Source organism: Haliaeetus leucocephalus, unplaced genomic scaffold (genome assembly GCF_000737465.1).
Source record: "Haliaeetus leucocephalus isolate CR32 unplaced genomic scaffold, Haliaeetus_leucocephalus-4.0 Scaffold751, whole genome shotgun sequence".
NCBI lineage: Eukaryota > Metazoa > Chordata > Aves > Accipitriformes > Accipitridae > Haliaeetus > Haliaeetus leucocephalus.
In genome coordinates this window covers 16,043,750-16,066,442 of record NW_010973187.1, presented here as the reverse complement: position 1 = coordinate 16,066,442, position 22,693 = coordinate 16,043,750, and the positions used below count along the sequence as shown (strand labels likewise).

At 44.3% G+C, this 22,693-nt stretch overlaps 1 protein-coding gene across 1 annotated transcript in view; it reads right to left on the bottom strand.

The window, feature by feature from the left end:
* Positions 1 to 1,476: 1,476 nt before the first annotated feature.
* The window catches only part of ITIH5 (inter-alpha-trypsin inhibitor heavy chain family, member 5), a 46,972-nt gene continuing 25,755 nt past the window's right edge, over positions 1,477 to 22,693 (bottom strand). Inside the window, exons 8-14 of the mRNA XM_010581009.1 lie at positions 13,926 to 14,097; positions 11,025 to 11,334; positions 7,740 to 8,293; positions 7,310 to 7,360; positions 6,129 to 6,245; positions 3,303 to 3,680; positions 1,477 to 1,958 (exon numbers count right to left, since the gene is read on the bottom strand). Of these exons, the coding sequence (XP_010579311.1) occupies positions 1,660 to 1,958; positions 3,303 to 3,680; positions 6,129 to 6,245; positions 7,310 to 7,360; positions 7,740 to 8,293; positions 11,025 to 11,334; positions 13,926 to 14,097 (1,881 nt within the window). The 3' untranslated portion in view covers positions 1,477 to 1,659. The remainder of the gene's footprint in view (positions 1,959 to 3,302; positions 3,681 to 6,128; positions 6,246 to 7,309; positions 7,361 to 7,739; positions 8,294 to 11,024; positions 11,335 to 13,925; positions 14,098 to 22,693) is intronic.

Genomic DNA, 22,693 nt, shown 5'->3' with positions numbered 1-22,693 from the left:
TTTCCTTCTTCCCTACAGCACATGGTGTGAATAAGCAACTATGCTTGCTACCTGCTCTGCTGCCACAGTGCTAGCAATAAACTAGATGATCAAGCAACTGGAAAACCACCACTCCACCCCCAGCAGCTGGAGGTCCTACAGCAACAATGATTTAATTTTTAAATATGCAAAAAAATCAGTCAAGATTGAACCTATTTCTGTAGGTCTCTAGCAAATCTGTTTTCTCCTAACACATGGATATCATTTAGCTCCTGGAGATGCTTCCACACCCACCCTCCTTCCTTTCAGTTCTGGAAAGGCAGAGTATACATGAGCTCAATTTGGCCTTGCCATGTAAATGTCTTTGTGGTTGTCAAAGTCCTCTTTGGCCAAGTTCTCTACTACGCAAACTCCCCTGTGGCTGATCTATAGCATTATTCATTGATGCCTCACTTTAAAATAGACCACAGCCTTGCAGTTTGGGTTTGGAGGTTTCTTTGCAGAGCAGCACCACCTGCAGTGGGGGTGGCTGGCAGACCCTTCTGTAACCTCCTGCTGCCAAATTCCTGCTGTGTACAAATTCCTGCAGTGTAAAGAAAGGGAGCCAGGGGAAATTGGGATGAAAAATTTTTGACAATTTGGAGTAAATAAAGACTTCCTCCCTGATTAGAAAAGCAGCTAGAAATGTCTAGTCTATATTCAAGAGGCTGCTTTGTAGGGTCATAAGCTGTCATGGGTGCTGGTTCATCATCCTTCAGAGAATTTAAATCTCTGCTAAGCAGAAGTGATGCTCTGTTCAAGGAGGTTACAGGTCTGTTGGAAGCTCACAGTGAAACTTTGTTTCTCCCCGAGGGAGTCAAGACTTGAGAAATCACTAAACCTGCAAAGTTATTTAAATGAGATGCTTCATGGCGTGGGAGCCTGCACCACTGCTGTTGCTGCTGAAGACCAGAGGTGCTTTTTAAGCATGCAGCCTGTGCACAGAGACAGTAATAAACCACATGAAGGTTTTCACCACTGTTTTAAGGGTCCGCAGTGGTTCAGGGAACATCATGCTTAGTGGCAAATCCAGACCCCATCCCAATAACCAAGAAAGCAATACCTTCTCGTGGCCTGTTGATTCAAGGTTTTGATTGGTTACCTCTTTGATGCTAATGGGCCACTGCAGATGCATATCCACCCACCTCTCCTCTCTCTCCCTCTTCTTCCCCCAGGGACCATGGCTGGAACAGGTGCTCCAAGTCACTTTGCAAGGCATATCACCCAGTGTTGTCTCTCAAGATAGGCACTGTGCTGTATGATCTCTGCCTCTCACTGGGTAATGACTCAGCCCCTGGGGGTATTGCACAGATCCCTGCATGGGTTTATTTTAAGGCCAGCAGCTCTCTGCACTGTTCAATATGAGAGCTGGCCCATTTCTCCCTCCCTTCCCACTGGGAGAGCACTGATCACACCTTTAGCCACGTCCTCAACCCTTCCCCCCCAACCTCCTTGTCTTCAGGAATTTGATGAACAATGTTCATCTAGCATGAAAGAGAGACAGCTGATTTCCAAGGGCAAAAAGCCTTGGTTTCTTTGGCACCAAAAAGTAAAGAAATATTCATAAGTTGCCTAGCTCTAGAGGCTTCAGAAGGGAACCACTGTCACACATGCTGCTGTAATGCATTGCTATGATCAGCCTTAAAGGCTGTTAACTGTCCCAAAGCTGGTCCCTGTGTCGAAAGGATGAGAAGCCAAATAGTCTTTATAACTCCCATCGATCAGTTTGTCCGCATTGTTTTTGGCAAACCAGCAGTCAACTTCCTGCTGGCCATTGTAGATCCTCCTCTGCTTCCACACAACAGGAACGAGCCGTCCTTTCACTTTCAGGTTAGTTGTAGGGCTTGGCTTTAATGCTTCAGTTTGGTTCTGACCGACCTGCTGATGACTTGTGTTTAGAGATTCCTGAAGAAGTTTAACTTCGTGGTTCAAGAACTGACCTGCAAGGCAAGATAAAATAGAGTCCATGACTGGCTGTTTTGTGCCTGTTTGTAAGTTGTTTTTTGTTGTTTGGTTGGGGTTTTTTTTTTCTTTAATAGGCCATATTTTGAGGATTCTTAGCATATGGGGTTATAACGGGCCTCTCTGCAATAGCAGAATGAATCTAGATCCTGCAATTCTTTTCTAAATCTCACAAACAGAGAATAGAATAAAACCCTATTTCTTTTTTTTCACTCATCAAGATACATTGGATGAGCTAAAGAGCTTTTTGAGCTGCTAGTATTAAGTTCCCTTCTATCGGCCACGGTTACTAGAGGATAATAACCCATACAATGCCCATCAGCAAGCAAAAAGAAGATCTAGGCCTGAAGTTCCAAGTTCTCTTCCCTTGCCTTCTTGGGAGCAAGCTCTTTTAGGCCAAACCTAAGCATGGATTTAGAGGTTTGTTTATTCAAGTAGCCTGAATCCAAAACCCCACTCCTGAGGGATCACCTCCTGCTTAACCTGGGGGTGCCTGAATGTCACAGAAGCTACGGCTTCTGTCTTAGAGTTCTGCACTTGTACATGGCCATAAGCATCACTACTTCTCATTGGCTGAAAGAACCCAACCATCTAGACATTCTCTGAGCCTACCTAAAACCACCTAGTTGCTCTCAAAATGTGGGGATGGCTCTTCACTTCATGTTTGAAAGAAAGGGCCCACAAAAAGTACCAGTGTTTCTTGATCTCAATCAGGTTCAGGTGTAAACAGCTCAGTCCTGCAAAAACAGACCCTCTGGACATGTGCAAGTGCAGTACTTGAAGGCTAAGCCAATGATCCCCAGCAATGTGCTAGTTTTATGACTAGAGCTCTTTCAGAATCTGCAAGACCTCAGCTGACTGTCCTCTCTGCCTGGAGAGATTTGGAGTCTACTTTGCTATGTCCCTGAGAGCACATTAGCAGCTGGGCTATTCTGAATTAGGTCTGCTGTTAGAGAATCTCTTATTGGTATCTTACTCAGGGTTCTTGTGCAATATTTGGATTCTGTTTCTGTATTGGGAGCATCAAGCATGTGTATTCTAATAAAGACTGTATTAAACAATCATAAAAAGAATGGAAATGTGAAAAACAGGCACAACCACATAGCTAGGATAGTGGGAGATAGTTCATACAGAAAAAGATGGAAGAGCAGTTGGGGATGCTAGCAATAGAGAAGTTGTTTGAGAGTGGATGTAAAAGTCTCACCTGGGAACTTAAACCCCACCTGCCTTGTTCATTAGTTCCTGTCTCTGTCCTTTAAAACTCTTTGGAAGGATCATTTTTGTCTGGTTTATAGCTCTGAACCTGAGAACCTGTTACCTACCCAGTAGCCCATGGGAGTCAGAAGAGAGGCCTTTACTGTTGGAGATGTAGAACCCCAGGTGATTCCTCTGATATGGGGCTGGCTTCTTGTAATGGTGGATGAGGATGACAAAGCTGATTGTGTCTCGTATCGTCACAGTGACGTTGGAGTTGGCAGAGATGGACACCTCGAGGCTGCTGCTTCGCACAACAGCACTCCGATCACAGGACAGAAGAAGTCTTTCCCCATCATCCAGAATGACTCTTCTGGGTGTGATCTCTAGGTAAGATCTCTCTGGCTTATTGCTGAGGATAGTGATGGTGCTGAAGTAAGTCCGATGCTTCTTGTGGCCATTGGGTGGTGCAGGAGCTCCAATTAATTGCCCATTCACGGTTACACCTTGCAGGAAGATAATCAATAAATAAAAGCTGGAACCAAGAATAGGTCTAATGCCTCAACGATATAAGCCTTGCAACTGAGGACATGCAGATTCACCACCTCATGCTCTATTATTTCACCTACCAGTATTCAGAACAGTATAACCAGTCTGTTATAAAATGATTACCTTATACAGAGTACCTAAATTTACCCAAGCTCAGAAATACTAGCCTTCCCTGGAGACAGGTGCCCTCAGTCCCATTAGTGCTAACATTGTGTACGCAGTGCTACAGGATAGGACCAGCTGCTCCTCAGCACAGCACTTCCTAAGCTCCATCCAACCTTAGACCTACTTATGATCGAGATGATGTGCAGGGATTTTGAGTCACATAAGACAAATATTTTGTCTTCCTAACTGCTATAGCCTGACCAATCATGGTATGATTTACCTAGACCACCTATTTGTTGATGCGTAACTCAAACCCGGCAAACACACCAGATCTTGGAGGACTAAGAAAAGCTGCTGGCAGGCCTGCTTTTCCTCATATCACCAACTGGCATAGGGACTAAAATTCTAGGAAGAGGACCTGGGCATATCTGAATACTGCTGTCTCAGAGAATCTTAGGGTAGTAGACAGCTGTGGTTTGATGTCCCTCTCCACCTGAATCCTAAGAAGAGAATCAGCCTGGGAAGCCACAGAGTAAGGGTTACTACCTTGGTCAACACGCTAAAGACTGAGCAGGACCTGTAGAGGGAATAGCCTGACCTGCTACAGTCTGAGGTGAAGTGCTGAACTTCTTTGGGTGGCAGCATAAGAAATTCAGGTTCTCTTTGTGTCACTGCAGAAGAGGACCCTGAACCCTTCACTCCCACTGGGTTATTTCCAGCTTCATCAGTGCTGCCTTTCCCACTTCCCTGAGTTTTCCCCCAAAACAACCACTTTTGAGTAGTCTAAGGTACAGATCCCACTGAGTCAAATAAAGCTTAGATATCCATAGTAAAATTACAAATAATTTTAATGATTTTTGTGACTTGCTGTGTATAAGACGGTGTCTCACTTCCCACAGGCCTCTGAACAGCTACTAGACCATAACAATAGAGGAGGAAGCTTGTTGCTAACCCAAGCTAGACCCAAGCCATCAACACTGAGATGAAATATCTCCAGGTCCCATCACTCCTGGGGGGAATCTCTCATTTCTGTCTTCATAGACTCAATTTGCTAGTGCTACAGAGTCTGTTTTCCTCAAACCCATTCTGCATTTGAGCCACAGAATCATTCAAGCAGTAGCACAAACAGAGTCTGTAAAAGAACTCTAAGGGAAACATTGCCAGGAGCTGGATCTTATTCACTAAGGCAGGCATGAACTCAGAAATATGGAGGCTAGACCACTGCCACACAGAACAGAATTCTTATAACTTTACTGTGGGGTTGTTTATCTTCTTTGTAAAACAAGTCTGTGCATTGTCTCTGGTTTCAACACCCCTTCCTCCCACCATTTCCCTGCCCAGGACATAATCTCCTTATTAGCTGCCCTGCTTAGAATTCCAGATCGGATCAAACCACAGTTTGGGCCCCTGAGGAACAGACCGGGTTGGGTAAAGCAGGTCCTGAATTGTGTGGGTTTTCTCAAGGTTCTCATGACTCAGTAACCAGTTTGGTAGTCTCTCCACTGACACAGCCACAGTCCTTGGTTAGCCTGTTTGGATACTTCACTCTGTCCTGAAGCAAACAATACTGTAAGTAAAGAGTGAAGTTCCAATAACAGAGCAATTTTGGTGAGTCCAAATCTCTTATTTGCATGTTGTGACTTTGTAACTAGAGGGCTGATGAAGTTGCACATCAGAGAAATGCACTGTCACTGCACCAGAAAGCTGAATCCCCTGTGTAATCTCTTGGCACAGAGGTGGCTGCATGGCTTTTGCAAGCACTACACACAGCATGCAAAATGCCTGGTGTTTGTTCAGCTGTGGCTGTTGTAGCACTGGTCAAGTGCAACTCCCAGACCATACTGGGTCTAATGATCGGGAACTGAGCTCTCCAATCTTGCTGCTGCCTTTATTCCAGTCAATGGAGACCTGAACTAGGAAAGTTTGGATATACATAAAGGCCAGTTCTCTCTATTGAACTCCCTACGCTGTTGACAAACACCTCTGTAGATAAATTGTTTATGTAACAGTGGTCAGGCCTCCTCCTTGCTTAGGCTTGCTGTGAATTTACCCATAAGCTATGATAAAGTTGGAGGTCAGTAAGGGCAAGAAAACAGTTTACTTCCCCTTCTAATACAGATGATTAGAGCCAGAAAACTGGTGTGCACCAATTTTCCATTGCCTGGCCAGAAAAGCAACTTTTTCTAATCTCCTGCCACTTCCTTGCCTATGAAGCACCTTGGTGCTTAGTCTTAGTGCTAGAGAGCTGGCCTTGCGCTTCAGCTTTCCTCCACAAACAACGGCTTTGCTTGGCTGCTTACCAGATTCCTTATGATCAGAGACCAGTCGGAGAATGTCCCCTGGTTCTCCATCAATATTGAAGCAGACAGAGAACTTGCTGGAGGGAAAATCAATGACAAAGTGAGGGTCTCCATCCGCTGAGAAAACACGGAAAAAGAGACAAATGTGAGAGACACAAAACTGCAGTGTCCAGGAATGTAACAAAACTGCTTTTCAAAGTGTGTTTGTCCCTGTTTTTATTAAGACCTCCTGGTTTGTTGTTTTTAGAGGTTTGGATGGAGTTTGCCAGGAAATGCCAAGTTTTGCTTTGTTTTTCACAAAGATTATTTTATTTTGTTTTTCCTCACAGAAGAGGTTGGCTTTTCAATGAAAAATTCAAAATCCAAAGCAGTCCAGGTGAAAATCAGGATATCTTCTTCCTGAAATATCGTTTCAGTGATTTATGGGAATTGTCATGCAGGTGTTTTATACTCCTCTTCTCCATACTGCGTTGGGAGGCTACATCCCCCACAGCACACAAAAATGTATCCTCTAACCAAGGACTGCTGCATGGGCACGCCTTCCTGGTCCTCAATGTCAGATTGGAGCAGTCAACAGCAGATTTTAAACAATCCCACAACCTTAATTTTTCAACAATCCTTGACCTGTCATCAACTACCAGATAGTTGTTAATAATAAGACAAGCCAAACCCCTAGTTTCTAAGGTAAATTTGACCTTATCCCAGGAAATTCAAGTCTAAATTCTTGATCTGGGCTTATTCTTCAGTGTTTAATGTATGAAAAGGATGTTAAATAGAGGTGCGGAACCAACAGGGAAATAGCAAAACACTACAGAATTTTCTTTTTTTCCTTTGACAACACATTTTATGTTTCAGCAACATTACTTTATAATAAGTTTTTTTGACTAGTTCTAGTACAGAGAGAATGTGCTTCCTGTTCTCCCCTAATCTACAGAAGTCTCTAACATGAGGATCAAGTGTTGTAGATAATCTGCCTTGCTATGTTTCCTCGCATTTCTTCTCATTACTGATCCTCTGTGTATTTTGGTTTTGTTTTCATTTTCCTCCCTACTCTGCAGGTCTAGTAAAAAGGATTTTGGCGTTCTGTCAGGATGGTTATACTACAGTAGCATGCAGCTGAGGTTTCCACAAATCAACCACTATTATTTTCAATTATTAAAGGCATGAAAACAGGCACCGACCTGAAGTTTTGGAGATTTTAATTCTTTGTTTATCTTGCTGTCTGCGTATACCTAGAATTGGGGAAGGAAGGCTGTTACAATTCCTTATTGAGCAGCAGAAAGAGCCATAGTATAATAATGTTCCCAAAATATTATTCAGCAAGATTATGGCACATATTCCTGCAGCTACTTTAAGCTTCATTTAGAATACCTTTTTTTCTTCAATAATTTCAACAGAGTAGTAAATGCTTCCAGGGGTGAGTCAGGTGCCTAAAAGGTTTGCTCAAGGTCACCCAGCCCACAATTAGCAAAAGCAATATGAAAATCTCAGCTTTCTCTTTACCACCCCTCGCTTCATTGGCTAGATCATCCCTGTTGCCAAAGTCAGCCATGAGACATTACCTATGCAAAAAGATTTCTTACCAGCACATCGTTATTTTTTCCCTCGTACCTGGTGGTGCCTTGTGTCCCTGCAAGCTCTGCAACTTCTCACCAATGCCATCAGTAGAAGGGCTGATAAACTCCTCTTGAGGTGGTTCTGAATGGAGCCCAGCCTCTCTCATCTTCAGAACGGTGAAGGGAGTAACAAAATTGTAAGTCAGAGCCATTGACTTGGCTTTCTCCATCAAATAGTCTTTTTCCTGATTGTCATCAGTCTTCAACCGGGAGTTAAGCAGTTCCTTGATGGTGAGGTAACTCCATGCCCTCTCAATGTAATTATTATCACCTTTGCCATCTTCCAGGCCAGGGACACCTCTGATGTCATTCCTGCTTGGCAGGTCAATAGCCACATCTGTTTTGAGGAGGATGTACTTCTTGGAGTTGCTAGCAGTCACCTCAACATGGAGACTATCTGAGGTGTGGTTGATGAGTTTGCCAGCTATTATAATTTCAGAGCCATTGAAGTAGTTAGGGAAGAAGTTCTGGGTTACTTCTTCCACATTGTCTTCAGGGTAATCAACACGGATGTCAGAGAGAAGAGGTGTTCCTATTTCATCATAGAACCTTAAACAAAGACATATTTCTCACCATTAGCACTGTTCATCCAAGTGTATGCACACACTCTTGCACTTATACATGGCTAAGGACACAGTCAGACTATTTAATATCACTCCTAAGACATTCAGGAGCTGTTAGAGGTACCAGGCCCCAAATTTAACTACTACTTCCACTGTAACTGGGCCCAGAGAGATGGGGGAATCTCTACCCCTAGAGATTTTCAAAACTTGAGTGGACAAGGCCCTGAGAAATCTCACCTAAATTTGAAGTTAGCTCTTCTTTGAGCAGAAGGCTGGATTACATGACCTCCAGAGGTCCTTTTCAACCAGAATTATTCACTGCCTCATTTTAGTTTTCAGTGTTCCTTAGGCATCTAAACAGAGTCTCTTAAGTATGTTCAGAAGCATCCCAGCATGGTCTGGCAGTCATTTACCTTACACTATGATTCAAGAGCTCTGCAAGGGAATATTTGTGACCACTTAAGTTTGCTTAAGAGGGCCTGTTCATCAAAAGTAAATTCTTGGTTTCTCAGGCTCACAGAGAGCACCCTAGTTATTTCAAAACGTACTTTGAAGAGATGCTGTTACCCGCAGTTTTCTAGTGGTATTATGCATGGTATTCCAGAGCCAGAAACTGTAAGACCAAGATGTTGGGCCCTCCAAAGCCAGAGAGTATCTGAATCAAAGCTTCTGTATCACTGGAAGAGCCCTAGATAATACAGTTTGGCATGGTCAGTGTGGGACAGGCAGGAACATGGTTTTCTGCGGGTTAGAGGAGAAAGAAAAATCAAGAAGGAATCTCACTATACCCCCATAAATGAGGACATTTCCAAGGAATGGAGGAATCGTAACTACTAAATATAGGAGGACTGGCAGAAAAGAACTCCCTGCTACCTTATTGCTGACTTTCTGTAGGAGCAAGCAATGAATTCCATGGAACCAGAGAGTTTAACCCTATAATGCTTCATTAACGTGACCTACCATACTTCTGAGAATACTTTGCACTGGACAGGCCAGAAAGCCTTTACAAGGGGGCAAGGCCTAAGTTTATGGTACTGTCTTTTCCCTGCAGCGATGTGCTTTTGATGGATCTTCCCAAACTGCTCCAAGAATGCCATGTTTCCTATTTAAATGCCAGACTCCTCATCTCTTGGCAAGTCATTTGAGACTAATTTGGTAAATAAACAAAGAACTGGCCTCAGCCATTTTTTAATTCAGGCTGCATTTATTTTTCACATCTGCTTAAACAGATTGTCTGGAAGCTGGAGTCACACTTTCTGTTTTATTCTCTCTCCAAGGAAACCCAAAGCCTGAATTGGTTGGCTTTATTTTAAAGTCTCTCTGAGCACACAGTGTCTTTGATGCAGAGACCTTGATGCCTTTTAAAACATGAGTGAATTAAACCCGAGAACTTTCTGTCAAATAACTCCTGGGTTATAACAAACAGTGGAGTGAGGGATACAACCTGCCTTATAGTACAATGCAAGGAAGTATCTGTGCAAAAATACAACCCACTGACCACAAAAATGAGAAGTTACATTGACACCCAGGTAGATTTTCCCTCCAACAGTGATTTGAATTGGCCTCCAGCAAGAGATTGTGCCTTTCTGTATAAATTTGGCACCAGATGCCAAATGGATTTGCCCTCACTGAGCTTGATAAACAGTGAGCTGTTTATCAGATAAGGTATTTGAACAAGTACTCGCAGTGCTGGGTTCCTGTGGCCCAAGCAGTCAGCACATCCTTCATTTGCCAGGGAATGCCACTCACTATCCAAAATGCATGTTCTCAGAAGCAAATTACATGGGTGGAGTGGCAGATGGATCCGATTTAAAAGGAAGACACTCTTGTTCACGCATAACCACTACAGAAAGAAAAGATCTAGTGGAAGGTACATGGTCTCATTACTCCAGATGAATTAGACACTAGCTATGCGAGAGGGCTCTGCTCAATGACTGTGTCTTTTTGGTTTCTGAGGTTCAAAGCGCTAACATTTTGGGAGTGAAAGCCAAACATTTTTGCCTGGAAGTACTGACACACTGCCTGACATTTTAGACAGAGCTACGGTTCAGATATCTTTTTGCTGTTCCTCACTAGGGTCTCCGCTTAGACTACAGCTCCCTGATCACAGGAGAGGAACATAATCTCTGGTCCTACTGAACGATGAGGATTACAGGAAACTTGGTGGGGGTTTGGGTCACAAAGAATAAGGAAATGAAGTGACTACATGATCATCCCAGGAATGACCCTGGTGTATTTTTAAAAGTCAAATATTTTGGAGTTTGGGCATAAAATTATATTTTAAAAAAAAAAAAAAAAAAAAATCATTTTCTGCCCCAAACTGGGACTTCCATTCCTGAGTCTCTCCATGCTGTTTATGTTGTCAATTTGAAGTGAGCAATGCATCTTTTCCTCCCTCCATCCACCTGCGGAGAGGTGGCATTGATGCCTCCCATCTCTCCAGGTTTACATACCCAAAACAACTGTATGAATTAGGGAAACAAATACCTTGTTCTGAGGGGCTGGGAAGCTCCAGTACAGCTCAGGAGCTCTGCTAGGAAGGTGACAATTTCTGGGTAGGCATCCTCAGTATCTGATCATACTCTGCCTCTCTCTACCAGAGTCGAACCTCAAAGAAACTCCCATGTCTTGTGATGTCTCCTTAGAGGATTTTGCTTCCCAAAACCCTTGCCCACAGGACCCAATCCAGATATAAGTACAGAAAAAGCAGAACAAACCCTTTGAGGTGGCTAGCTGCATCATCATCCTCCTGGAAATGCCTTGTCATGCCACAGTTCTCCAGTGCCATCCTCTCCAGCAGCTTGTGGTCTACGTCATTGCCAATGCCGATGGTGAAGAGGCAGAATTTATCACGAATGGCATCCTTGGTGTTGCTGAGGATTTTGGACGACTGTGTTTCCCCAACTGTGGGCCTCCCATCCGTGAGGAAGATGATCAAAGAGACGCTCCTGGCATCTATGTCATTCTGAGCAATGTAATCATTTAGCAGCTTAGCACCAGTCTGGAGAGCACCATTAATATTAGTCCCTGGGAAGGTACCAAAATGATTAGCTCATTTCTTCTTCTAAGAGTGGTACAAATAATTTCCCTAAGCTCCCTTTAGTAGGATGACAGCACCTCTGTTCACTAGGATGTTCCTTTTCTCTACATGAGGTTGCACTAGCCCTTTAATTCAGTTCAACTCTGTTACTCAGCTCCAGTTTGGGATAGGTGTTTATAGCCTTATGAACTGAATTATGAATTACAGTTTATTACGTGAAATTGCTATATCCTTAAATGTCTCAATGTACGATAGTCAGCCGTGGTAAGCAGAGTCACAGCACATACCATGCCCTGCCAGTACATATAAAGACAGTTAAACTTCATTAGGGACTCTCTCAGATAGTATCTGAACTGGGAAAACAAGTTCTGCTCATTTTGTCTGAAGGGCACAAAATTTGAAGAGAGGAAAAAAACCTTCAAATGGGAAAACAAGTGGTTGGGTTTGTCCCTCAAACCCCAGGGGCTAACAAAGTTTAAAAGGAAGAGAAATGGCTTTGTTAGCTGAGGACCCTGTTTTGACAAAACAACTGGCTAGTGAAGAATGGAGTTGCCTGAAGTGGGGAGAGAGGGACAAAACACAAAATAAATGAGGGAACAGATGTACTTTAGAATAATAGCCATGAAAAGGATTTGAACCTACTACTTGTTCAGAAAAAAAGAAAGCAGGAAAACAAGTGTAGGTATCTCCTTGCTCCATGTATTTTTTGTGCTAGTCAAAGCAAAGAGGGATTGGTTGTAGAACCTTTGCAAGAGTAGTATGTCTGGGTTAAAAACAACTCTCAGAAAAAAGCAGGTGAAATGGGTTAAAAGCCATACACCACAGACTCCTCCTCAGGGTCCAGAAGGGGATATCTAGGCAGATCATCAGCAAGGACGTGCTAGCAGGTCTGACTATGCATCATGTACCTAGAAACTTAGTGTGCACAGCTCCAGTGACTGCAGCAAGACAAGGAACAGGAAAGGGGCTAAGACTTCTGAAAAGTCCTCAAAATCCAGACTGTGTTTTTTTCAATATGGTTTTGAACCAAAACCCTGTACTGAAATATCCTAATACTCTCTCAGTCTCCATCCAGATCCAAAGTTTCAGAAGGAATTTTTTCCCAGAAACAAATGAAAACCATCCCATGTGGCAGATAGTGTCATTTCAAACCCAGCCATATCACAGAAGCTGCCAAGCACTGAAAACTGTCTTTTGCCACATGCACAAATATTTAGCAGCAATATTTTGCTCCTATTTCTTTGGCGTGCGAGTATGACAGAGGTGTAAGCACAGCATGTTCTTCGTGTATGTGATCTCTGATCCTCAGTGGATTCACAATCACTGGAAGGTACTCAAGCAACAACAGCACCTTTATAGGGAAAATGCAGAGTTAGCCAAAACTAAAGTACCACTGGCCTGTAGTGGAGAATCACTGCACCTTCCCCTTGAACCCGAGTTAATCATTTCCTTTTACTTTTGTTTTCTGGCAGGTTCATGGGCAAACCCAGCTGGTTCCTGCACAGATCTTCTGGCACTTCAGGAGTAAAAAGCTTTGTACTCTGAGTTTAGTCCCACTATTGGTAATTGTTTAACTGGGCAGGTCCCTTGACCACTTCCTAAACTCTTCCTCTCACAATACAAACAGTACGGCAAACCATCCTGTTTGCTGTGTTTTTCCATCAGAGAGTTTCCTTTGCTAGGAGTGGTCACTGCTCTGGGGCAGCCATGGGAAGGTCCTGTCTGACCTTCAACAAGCTATGACTGGTCGCGACTTGCAGGGGGAAGGATTTGCATAGGTCATTTTGCAGCTCTCTGCTTACCTTGGGAGTGCTTGGCTAGGATGGGCACAGCTGCCAAAGTATGTTTGATTACAAACGTCAAATGTTTGATTACAAACCTACAAATGTTTTTTTATACTAGTGTGCAGAGCCTCACAGAAGACCACTGAATTATATTCAAAATCATGCCTGCACTCTGTCACTGTTCTGGGGTCTCCACCTCTCCCCTCTTCACTCCTGGCAACAAGGCACAAACAAAAAAGGACAAGAGATTCTTAAGTGTCATTCTGGCTGCTCCTTGGTAGAGACAAGAAGATGACAGTACTAGGTGAGGAACGACCTCTTGCAGAAGGCGATCCCACAGCCCACACTGGGTAGTCCATCCATGGAGTTTCCAGCCCAGACAAAACCATGTGCCTGCTTTTACACAGGCTTTCCAAAACTGCACAAGTACTGGCCTTGTGTGTCCTTCACCAGGATATGGTATTTTTTTCCTGTCTCCTCAAGAAATAACCTTGGGACCTTTCCCACTCTGAGTGTCTCACCAGATAAATGGGAGAATGGGCCCAACTTGGGTTTAATAAGTATATCAGGTCATATGACTGGATCTGGAGACACTTTCCCATCATATACACTGATAAAGGGCACATATCCTTCTGTCACATAACCCTGAGTGGAGGTAGGGAAGGGGCCCCTTGTCATATGGCCTAAGTTCCAGTGTCTTTTTTTATTGGTATATGCTACAGGACCAGCACTCTCCATTCTGTTGTAGTTAACTGAATAGCAAAATTAATCCCATTCATATCTCTGGATCGTACCTCCAGTAGGCGACATGTTATGAATGTATTTTTTGGCATCTCTTATATTATTTGGAGTAACTGGCACCAGCCGGTCCTGCTGCCACACCTTTATTCGGTTGGAAAAGCCAATGATATTGAAGTGGTCTTCAGGCCTTAGGTCCTGGAGAATTGTGAAGAGAGCTTCTTTGGTCTAGAAAGAGAAGACAAAAGAGACCAGTAGGCACAACTGTCACTGCTTTATCAGGCAAGAATTTAATTCTTAAGATGTTTACTGATCTTTTAGATATTTCCACACTGCCAGTTTGGCTTATGAAGAAAATTGCGATGTCCTTCCCCGTCTCAAGGCCCGATCTCTGTGGTGCCAGGTGCTATGCAAATATGAGATGAAAAAAACTCTTGCCCAAAAGATCTTGCAAAGCTGTGAGACACACATCTAGACTTAACTAAGCTTAAAAATCATGCATGACAATTAGGATGCAAGCTCCCAGTGACTGGGAGAACCATGCTCTGAACTAAGGGATACTGAATAATGTTGACTAATACCAAAAAACCTCGTGAAGTTCTTCTAAAGCCCTCTAGACTTGCAGTAAGCTGTAAGTGGCATATAGTTAAAAAGGTTACTTATAAGTTGAAATACCTCTAAACATGTCAAGGATGCATACGGTCTGTTCATAATTAGGATACTGATTGGTATATATAGACTCCAATGAATAGTTCCAGCAATTCACAAATGTTTAAGCTAGTATGTTCAAATGAATAAGACACAAAAAGAAGCCCTGACTAGTCATTGCAGATTCTACCTGCTAGTCAGTTTTGTCCCAAGCATGTTGGTTTTCCAGCAACATACCAACATTATATTGCTTTGCCATTCATCATCCTACATAAATATAGGCAACCAGAGTGAGGAAAGCTGGTATCAAGATGAGTTCACAGCAAGAGAGGTTAAGGTTCCTGGGTGATGGGAAAGACAGACCACTGAGGATAAGCCAACAGGAAGAGTGCAGATGTGTCCAATTCTCCCCAGTGTGACCAACTTTGATTTAGCAGCCATGCAGCTGCGTTCACATGGAGACAAACTTCAGGTTAGTAAGACCAGCTGAGAGAAGATGCCCAAAGCAGCCTCTGTCCACACAAACATACCCTATAGCTGGATGCAAAACACGTAGGAGGAATACAAGGCAATATCTGTAAGTAGAGAGATCAGCAGCTTCTCAGCTCTGCCCCTTCTTGGCCACCACCAAGCCTTTCAAATTCCAGGGAAAGCTATACAGGAAATAATATGGTGGACTCATCAGCATTTAAAGGCTTCTCTCATGCCTATCAGGGAAATACATGAAGAGCTTGTCCAGAAAAAATACAAAAGGTAATCAGCAGTGCCGGAAACCACATGTTTCTAGGCCTGATGTTGCTATGTAAAGACAGTCTGGAAAGGAGCTCAAAGGACTGATCAAGCTGTCATCAATATCCCTCTGGATTCAGCATTGAAGCTGATGATGCAATGATGCCACTGCAAACAAATCGCCCACCACAGTGGAATCTCTAATCCTTCTAGCTGGTGACTTGGCTTCCAGTCCATCTGAAGTTAAGGAAAATATTTCCTATAGCTTCAAACATTTTAGAGCCAGGTCTGGAGTCCCTCCCTGCCTGTTTCTGTCCTCTGTATAAACCATTTTCCTTTGTAGGGATTGCAGGATTCATCCCTCCATTTGCTTAGCTGGAACACTTCTCCACATCTCACCGCCATGAATTTTATGAATGTTTCATAGACAACAATACTAAACCAAATGCTGGTGAAAGAGGCTCTTTCAAAAACAAGGGGAGAACCCCACTAGGTTCACAGCATGATGTGCACCAAATAAACCTTCAAGAAGATGAATGCCTGCCCCAAACATGAAGGCTGTCTCCCCAGTCTAACAGTCCATAGAAAACTTGCTAAGATCAGCTAAATGATAGTTATTTGAAAAAGAAGGGAGGGTTTTATGCTTTCTCATCTCCTCTTTTACAATAGCCTTTGTATTGTAAAAATGCACCAGATAATACATGACATCACCCTTCAGAGGGACACTCAAACATTCAGTCCCATTTTACAGAAGTGAAAACCGAGGCACAGACTACTTTAGTAATGATGCCAAGGCCACAAATTGAGAGCTTTCCAAAACCTGGAGTTTCCAGCTCTCAATCCAGTAGGCCTTTCCCATTACAAAATGCAGAGAGACTGCATCTCACCTCCAGTGTGCTCAGAAATTCCTTTTGATATTCTTGCCTGTGTTCAGCCAAAAGAAAATGAAAAGGAGGAACATCACAGAGCAGCAGTGCATTTGTGTGTACACAGCATCCAAGCTAGAATTGCAGAAGGGTCAGGAGGGAACTGAAGCAGACTTTCCTAGAAAATGCAGCGCTTCCCCGCGCCCTCATGCAGGGGCCAAATATGGGGTTGGGACTATCTCTCTCCCCTTCTTTTATTCTATCTTTTTTATCTCTTATTATTGTCACAGTTGAGTCAGTTTTTTTCCAGGAAAAATTTCTGTCATATTTTAATGCACACGCACAGACAGCCTGGATTCTGGCATCTCTATCATGTGCTTGTCTCTGCAATTTAAAAAAAAAAAACAAACCAAAACCAAAAACAAACAACTTTGAATTTGTATAATATATATATACATACAAACATATGTACAAGTGTGTGTATATGCACATGGTTTTGCTCCAAAGCAAACAGAATGAGGGAGGCTATGTGGTTCATTCTCCTGTAGCTTTTACCTCATCCTCCATAAAAATGAAGGGTGGGATTCAGCTTTCCCAACTCAGTCATCAGTAAGCTGGGCATTGCATCTAATTCCTCTCCAGGCACAGAAAGACACCTCCAGAGAGTAATCCATCCCATCTGTTTTGGATAGGGTTTAGGATGGGCTGAGTCATTGTCTGGAAGTGCCTGTCTCCCAGCATTGCCTCCAAGAGGCTGAGTAGGTCAAATAAAGAGAAGGTGGGACTCGCCTCAAGACCTAATCCTGTCCAGTCCTGAGCATTATAGTGCTTACTGGAGCCAAAAGGAGCTGAACTGGCTCTCCACCTCTCCCAGAGTGCTCTGAATTGCCTGGCTCATCCTGTGTGTTTCCATCTTTCCCCCCAGCCCCTAAGAACCTCCAGGTTTATCCTCGACTGCAGTCCTCAAGGGGTGGCAACACACGCTTTGCTACCAATATTCCTCACCCATAAATGGCCTGCGAGAGAGACGTGACTTCCCTCCGGAGGGCTGGGTATGATTCAGAAGCTGGCAGGCAAAAGCTACTTTAAATAAGGAGAACGTCTTGGTAAAAGTGCACTGTTTGAAATCCTTAAGTACACTGCTATGACTGAGTGCTCTTGGTGCCCAGCCCTCTCCTCCAGTCTCCACCAGCCCCCAGGCAAGGATTTGCAAAGCTTTTCGTGTAAAGAGTGCCTGGCAGCAGCTTCAGTTGGACACGGCAGCAGGTTTCTCATTCTGGCCTTGTAAGGCTACAGCTGGAACTTCTGGCTCCCAGGAGCCAAGGGCTGAGGCTGTCCTGGGATTCCCAAGCTGCTCTGCTGCCGATGGGGTCTTTGCACTTCCACTCCCACCTTGCCCCAGTGAGTCATTGCATTGCAACTCCTGCCTCTTCTTCGAGGCAGAAAATTAACCATTTCTTCCCTGGTGAAGGCCAGGTCATTCCTCCATGGCTGCACATATGACACTGATTCATTTTGGGAATAAGCTGGGCACAGATCTAACACACTCACACTGCAGAAAACCAGTTTAAGGGTCCAGTGCCCTTGTGTGAGGTGCTGTAAGGTGAAACACTTCTCCCAATATGTTTGCCTGGTTAGATGCATTTTTGTGTGGACGGTGGAGCAAGGATTAAAGGAGAGGATCGCAGGAAAAGAAATAATCCATTTTTGCCAGTTTGGAATGGTTTGTAGCTGTCAGACATATTTTAAATGAGGATTTAAAAGAGGATAACTTGGTGGGAGAAGATTCCATGGCTACCAGGGAATGACCACAGTTTTTATCTGTGCTTCAGAAACGATAAGATGGGCTCACGTTGTCTAAATGACCTATGTGCAAATAGTGTCTTCTCAAGCCTACAAGGTCAGAGACAAGCCAGCTCCCAGCCACCACTCTGGTCTTCGTTGTTACCTCCTCACCAATACCTGGACATGCAACACAACTGCTGCTTTTCTGGTTCTTGCTTGCTAAGGGCCCTGCATCACGGCCAAGATGATGCAGGGCTGTACAACCCCCAGCAACAGCTGGAAGAGAACTCCCTCAGCTACTCTCCAGTTCAGCTGTGAATTGTCACCTTCGTACCTGGCCCTTGGGGCTAGCTCTGACAGACCTCACTTTGCTTAAACACTGGTGGAGCAAAGCATGGGAAGACACACACTCCCATGGAAGAGCTGAGAGCCTTCAGCCCTTTCTTGGGTCAAAAAGCTGCCTCGGAGACATCTGGGATGATGTCAGACCATCTGGGCACCTTTTAGGAGGAATCTGAGTCCCGGTGACATTTCTCTCACAGTCTCTTGTTTGTTTGAGGAGCAGGGTGGGGGTGAAGCCTGGCTACCCTGAAAGCTGTGCAGTTCAAAGGGAGACAATGTGTGGTTGTTAGATGCTGTGGCATTGCCAGACATTGGCCCTGCTATGAAGCAAGGAGGGGATTCAAGCACCTCATTATAATGCATGTCCCAAGCCCACGTATTCACACTTTCCATTGCCTAGGAGCACTTGCAAGTGCTTCATCCTAGGCCCACATCCTCTGTGCAAGCTTCATGCCAGCCCATTAAAAAAAAAATATTAAAAAAATGAAAAGACTTTCAGTTCATGCTGAATCCAATTCTGTATGGATAGTGGGTCTCTGCAGCACTGTAGTGTAACTCAGCTCCTCTTGGAGACGGCTTCCAGATGCAGAGGGAGCTCTCCCAGCACCCACCCTGCCAGTGCCTCTGAGATCACTTGGCAATCCTCGGCTGCACCCTGCACACCCATACACAGCTGCCATCTGCCCTCGCAACGGCTGGGCAGCGAGACGGCGACACCACGGACACAGCCCCTTTCCAGCTTCAGCCAGCACCAGGGAGCCGCGTGGGCTCGAGACCAGTCAGTCTAAAGAGCATGGCTAGCAGAGAAGAAAGCATTCACAATCAAAGCCTTTGGAAAAACAGTACCCATCAGCTGAAAGAAATGCACGAGAACAGTCTGCAGATAGCAGACGTGGGACTATCTGCAACCATATGCTGAAGGATGCCTCAAGTAGAAGACAAAATTTCAGTGGCCTTTACTTTGTCCTTCTAGATCCCCTGTCAGAGACCATATTTGACAAGAAAGGAGCTAAGGCACAAGATGTAAGCTCAAAGGGAATTAGGAACCCATAGCCCTGTCCAGTAACTTGTCTGAGATTGCAACAGTGTAGAGAAGGGCTCAGAAACTAGATCTCCAACAGCGAGAAGGAGAAAAGTACAAGTAAATATGTTGTTTGGCAAAACACTGCAAGGAAACATAGGGAGAAAAAACAGAAAAGCTCCCCCCTCCCCTTCAATATCCTCTATGCTTTGGTTCATATCCTTCCCTTAGCAAACATGCACAGGCAGTTTTTAAAAAGGTCCAGAGCTGGCTTTTCCAAGCTACAACAGCCATATCTGTTCAAATCTGCCCATAGTCTGTCAGAAGGATTAATACTGTGACTTAAGGAAAGGCTGGCATCAAAGTTGCACTTGAAAGGGTGCTATCGAGGTCAGACAAGGTACTGCCACAGACTTGGTTTGGGATCTGGTAGCCAAGGGAAAGGCAAGTGTGAGCACCACTACCATTTTATGGGGAGGAGCTGAGGTACAGGCACAGCAAAGGTTTGGGCAGTGTCATTCCTACTGACGTTTGAAGCCACATCTTATGAGTTTTGCTTTCCTCTATGTCCCAGTTTCCTTTCTGCCCACATAATGCAGATCACATGCCAGTTGCCAGCAACAGCGACTTTTGTACCAAAAATGGGGTTTAGCCCAGAAGTATGTCCTTGGATTTTTTTACCTTCCTCCATCTCCCTCTTGGGCAGGACAATGTGCCCTTTCTTCCTCTGCAGGGAGCGTCATGCAGTTCAGGGACTGCAACTAACCCTCTCCCTGTCAATGTGTATCTTTGTGCTTTCTTCCTGGCAGACACTGATCACATAACCAAGGAAAACTCCTTCACAATTCTGGACAACAAGCATTTTGTATTACACTGACACTGGCCTGTGATGGGAGCAAGTTTGATTGTAGAGCTCTGGACAATAAAGGTCTGTCTCCAGTCCGCGGTCCAGTGTCTCCTGCCTGAACATCATAGATCCCTTGCTAGTAACTTGAACATTGCTGACTCCCTATATGGCCTTAGAAAAAGTTGCTTTGTGGTTTCCTGGTCTGCAAAAGAAATACTCCAGCATTTACAGCAACTGTTTCTATTACCTTTTCTGAAAAAGATTTTCCACTTCACATTGAGTAAATCACTTAGCTCCACATTCATCCAGGGCATTTAAGCACTGGATTTCTGCTGAGTGGAAGACAAAACTGTCTTCAGGGATGTGGACAAGTTTAGGTATCAGTTGGGGTAACTCACTTCTCTAGCACCCAACAGCATGGTGAGGATAAATACATGAAAAACTGCAAGATGATCCGATTTCTCAGGAACTGGAGTTTCATGTGCCAAGAAGGCGGAGTAGATGCTCAGTCTTTGCAATCTCATTGCAGTGTTGAGGATATAAATAAATGCTGGTATGAAGTTTCAAGGAGGAAAGCTCTTATCAGCACCAAGCATCATTACTTCAAGCATTTATCAACTGTGCAGTATGGATTACATTTGGAGCAGTAAAAGTTTCTGTACAATAAGTCAAAGGGAAAAGTTTAAAGGCTGCCCCACAGTGCCATACTGAAATAAACCCACTGGAAACAACGGGGCTACCCGGGCAGACAGCCAGACTGACACAGCAGTGTATGAAGGCCACATTCTGGTCTTGTGCTTAGCTCATTTTAAGTGGGATCACATCCCATAACATGCCAGCCAGACACTCAAACCCCCACCCTGTCAGCATGACAAATAATTTCCATGGAGCTAGCAGCAAAAAGGTTAGCACCAAGGGAAAAGTGCCCCATGCCTTCAACACAGATCTCAGCATGTCTCCCTCTGCCCATCCCAGAAGAAGGAGTTAGTGCCAGTGCCTGAAAACTGTTCCAACTCAGGACTTTCATTCTCTGTCACACAGATCAGCTGCCAACACAGTGCTGGGAAAAGCTGACATGCCCAAGAGGCTGTCCACAGCACATCCCCTCGATTTCAGCAACATTAGCTGCTACATTATGCAGCAGGAGTGGGACTGAGACACAGGTTACTATGCTTTTCATATCGATTAACCTCCATTCTTCTTCACGTTGCTACTCTCTCACAGTGGGTGCCTCAGCAGTCTGTATTCCTGCCAGGTTTGAAGCTTTCTAGCCCCTTCTCAGAACATCCTACCTGTGCATGTAACCTTCTAGGAGACACGTTGCTCCTTCACAGAGAGATGTTTCCCCTCCATGAAGAAAAGATCTGTGCTATTTCACCAAGGAGAGATTGCTCCATTCCTACTCAGTGAGAAGGTATTATTTCTCCATGAAAAGGAGTGCTGTACTTCCACAGAGATGAAGTATCTGTTATCCCTCTGCAGAGGCTGTGACTCTGTAGCCACCTCCTCTCATAGCCCTGGCCTTTTTTCATTGAACTGTGATACCTCTTAGTTTTAGATACCACTTTCCCATTTTCGTCTCCAGTGAGTGAGGGATAGTGATGATGGTTGGTTGGAGCAGAGACCCAGCGATTTTGCTCAGGGTTAGCACTAATCAATTCAAGAGCACTAAACTGTTCTTTAAAAAAAGCAAACTTGCCTGTTTTCCTACCTGAAAGTCTGCCACAGGGCCCTCATAGCCCTCCAACACCTGCTCTTCTTCCCATTTTCCCCATTTTGAAAACCCCTCAGCATCTCCAGGATCCCCACTCCCTCCTGCACATCCCTGCCTCCAACCCTTTCTCTGCCCACATCCATCCCAAGCTACTGCCTCAGACACGAGAACAGGCCAAGTCTTTGCCCAAAACTCTGCAGAGAAGAGAGCAGATGTTTTGCAGAAGATGAAGTCACTACATCAGGGGTAACTATCCAAGCAAAAGCTCTCTCCTCATGACACAGGTAGTATCATATCCCTCATTCCTAAGGGACCTCAAATTACATCATATGGACCTCAGAGTCAGAGCTGCCTGTGAACACTGATGACTTCATAGAGTAATATAACATGGAAGACCTCACTCAGCAGGCTTCCACACGAGGTCCCACAAGCATTTCTAAGCTTCAATTGCTCTTCACAGTTAGAAACAGACTGTCCCAGTTGAGCAATACGTAGTACACACCCCATATTAGGGTAAAGGGGTATTTACTTGGAAATGGCAGTGTTGTTGCAAGCAGTATTAGACTAATAGATTAAGTCTTGGCAAAGATCAGGTGTCTTTTAGACTTGGGGGATCTTGCACAGCCATAAGCCCAGCCATAGGTTTGCCAGCTAAACAGATGAGACTCTGCAAAGACACAAGCACAGACAAAGAAAATAACCTACCTAAGTTCACATAAATGATCCATGATGAAAACACAAACAGGAAGCCAAGTCTGGCTTCCAGGTATTGCTCCAGCAACTGCAAAAACACAATTCCAACTTGGAAAAGACTACTAGAGAAACCCATACCTACAGCTTCATAGACTTGCACATGTAGGTCAGGGCCTTGA